Source organism: Propithecus coquereli, unplaced genomic scaffold, assembly GCF_000956105.1.
Source record: "Propithecus coquereli isolate 6110/MARCELLA unplaced genomic scaffold, Pcoq_1.0 Scaffold75, whole genome shotgun sequence".
NCBI lineage: Eukaryota > Metazoa > Chordata > Mammalia > Primates > Indriidae > Propithecus > Propithecus coquereli.
Genome location: NW_012153618.1, coordinates 2,512,063 through 2,514,832, shown reverse-complemented (window position 1 = coordinate 2,514,832; position 2,770 = coordinate 2,512,063). Strand labels below are relative to the sequence as shown.

The window sequence follows — 2,770 nt, the reverse complement described above, 5'->3', positions numbered from 1 at the left end:
AAACCATTTTTGGTTGTGCCATAGTTTAACCCTTCCCTTATTAATAGACATCTAAATTATCTCCAGGTTTTGACCATTCCAAAGAGTATTACCAGTAGTCATCTTTGTATGTATGTTGTTAAATACTAATGCCATTTATTTTTGTAAGATAGATTCCCTAAGTGGGATTGCTAAGTGAAAGAGTTTTTAATAACTTTTTGAGATTTCCTTCCCTAAGAGTTTGTAGTATTTTTCATTCCTTCCAGGAGTGTCATGAAAGTGTCAGTTTACCACGTCATGATCGCTCTGAATGTTATGCTGTGTCTCTCTTTTTCATGTTTGTCAGTCTGATGGGTGAAAAGTGGTTTCACTTGGTTATATTCCTGATTGCAAGGTGGTTGTCTTTTCATTTGTTTATTGATTGCTTGCATTTCAATTTCGTAAATGATTTATAGTTTGAAGTTTTATTTTTGGGTTTTTTTTCTTTCCACTTCATATCTTGTTAAATATTCTGTCCCTGTTTGTTTTAGACGGATATGTCCAAGCATCACTTCTTGATGTTTGGAAATGATATTGTCTGACTTTCCCTGTATCTTTGATCCTTCAGCACAGGAGAAAACGACGCCCCACATCTTTAACTTCTTCCACGCTTCCTTCACAAGCCACAGAGAAAAGCTCATATTTTCAGACCACTGAGATCTCACTCTGGACGGTGGTGGCTGCCATTCAGGCTGTGGAGAAGAAGATGGAGTCTCAGGCCGCCCGACTCCAGAGTCTGGAGGGGCGCACGGGGACAGCTGAGAAGAAGCTGGCCGACTGTGAGAAGACGGCCGTGGAGTTCGGGAACCAGCTGGAGGGCAAGTGGGCCGTGCTGGGGACCCTGCTGCAGGAGTACGGGCTGCTGCAGCGGCGGCTGGAGAACGTGGAGAACCTGCTGCGCAACAGGAACTTCTGGGTCCTGCGGCTGCCCCCGGGCAGCAAGGGGGAGGCCCCCAAGGTAGTCCCACGGAGAAGTTAGGCAAGAAGGAGAGCCCAGCCCTTTGATATCTAAGATTCTGAATGCCTGGCTTTTCCTTCATGGCTATGAGTAGAGGTGCTCATTCTGTGCCATTTGTGATTTCAGGTGTCCAGGTCACTGGAGAATGACGGCGTCTGTTTCTCCAAGCAGGAGTGGGAGAATCTGGAGGACTGGCAGAAGGAGCTCTATAGAAACGTGATGGAGAGCAACTATGAGACGCTGGTCTCTCTGAGTGAGTAGTGGTTTTATCCCTAGAATTATCTCCCAGAAATCCTACAATTTCTGGCCAGTAGCTTGTGACTCAGACTACACCTGTGACTCTAGTTGGTTTTGGATCCTCTGTTGGCCTGTGCTGGGTTGAGAAATAGGAGTCTCCACGTCCTCCCATTTATAGGGACTTTTGGAAAGGTCTCAGTGTTGTGCCTCTTATGTTTCTTCTCTGTAGTCACATCGTTCTTGATAATGTTTGCTAAGAGATAAGATGTCATTATATACATTCTAGTGTGATATGACTAGAGTTCCTCACTGACAAGAAACTCTGCAGTACCTGGGATGAGGCAGATAGCACAGGCTAACCAGAGCTTTTTCTGGTATTTGGCTGGAATCACAGCCAGTCATTGTGGTCTTAATGTGTATTTCATGTTGATTAGAAGTGCTGCTTAATAGGCAGAAATCTTTGTATGTAAAATGTTACCTATTATGCAATAAATGCATTTTGTTTGGTAGACAAAGTCTTTTAAAACGTAGGTCCATGGAGGAGTGTCAAGAAGGCCATCGTGCCTGGAGCAGAGTAACTGGGGAAGGAAGTAGGAGATGGCCAGCAAGGTGACCATGTGAGCTCGGCTGGGTCAGGGGCTCTCCTCATAGTTGTTTCCTTGTCTGTCACACTGCCTACCTTACCTTGTGGTGCCTTAGCAAGGGTGACACTGGATCCCCTGAAAGGAAGTATTGGCAAGACTTAAGCTGTGTCCCGTGAGGAAGCAGTGGTGGTGCTGGGGAGAGCAGCAGTGGCTCTGCAGCCCGACTGCCTCCGCCACAGCGGCTCCAGGGGAGGGCACTGGAGCAGCAGCTAGCCAAATTGGTCATTAGGATTGGCCAGAATTTTCTCGTTGTCCTACAGTGCTAGGGGAAGGCGTCAAGAACAGTAGCCTTTGAATCTTTTGAAGTTTTAGTTTCTACTCCCGGCTATTGGTCACTTTGTTCATTGGCAGCTGCCCAGCGTGGAGTGAGCTTTACTCTCTCCTGGGCTTACACTATGCTGTTTCCAACCCAGAGGTCCTTGGCCAGCCAGACGGAGAAGCAGAGTTGAGTACAGAGATACTGGGTGACCTAGAGGAGGAAGGCCCTGTTGGTGCCCACCCAGGTGAGTGGCTCCAGAATATTCAGTCTCCCTCCTGCAGCTCTCTGCAGCCTGCAGCGAGCTTTCCTACTATTGAACTGCCAAACACTGACTGTCGGTAACCTCATGTGGCATTTTCTTGTTCTGGACTCCTTTATGGCTCATTAAGTTCACCTGTTATATGTGTCTCTTAACTCCCGCTCTGTGGGGCCCTTAAGACTATTGACCATATCACCCTTCCTCATGTCCTGCAGAATAGAGTATGTGATAGGCTGTAGTCAAAACCTGCTGGAGGTTGAGAGCGGACAGGTCAGAACTTCAAGAGGGAAGGGAATGCAGGAAAAGCATTTGTTAGCAGGTCATTTGGGGAGACTATGCAGGAAGAACAGAGCTGGGAACATGAATTTTTAGCTGTAGGTTTAGTTTATTTCTCT

The 2,770-nt window shown here is 46.8% G+C and overlaps 1 protein-coding gene across 1 annotated transcript in view; it reads left to right on the top strand.

The window, feature by feature from the left end:
- The window catches only part of LOC105824637 (zinc finger protein 212), a 23,347-nt gene that overhangs the window by 15,013 nt on the left and 5,564 nt on the right, over positions 1-2,770 (top strand). Inside the window, exons 2-4 of the mRNA XM_012662157.1 lie at positions 587-976; positions 1,103-1,229; positions 2,271-2,360. Of these exons, the coding sequence (XP_012517611.1) occupies positions 587-976; positions 1,103-1,229; positions 2,271-2,360 (607 nt within the window). The remainder of the gene's footprint in view (positions 1-586; positions 977-1,102; positions 1,230-2,270; positions 2,361-2,770) is intronic.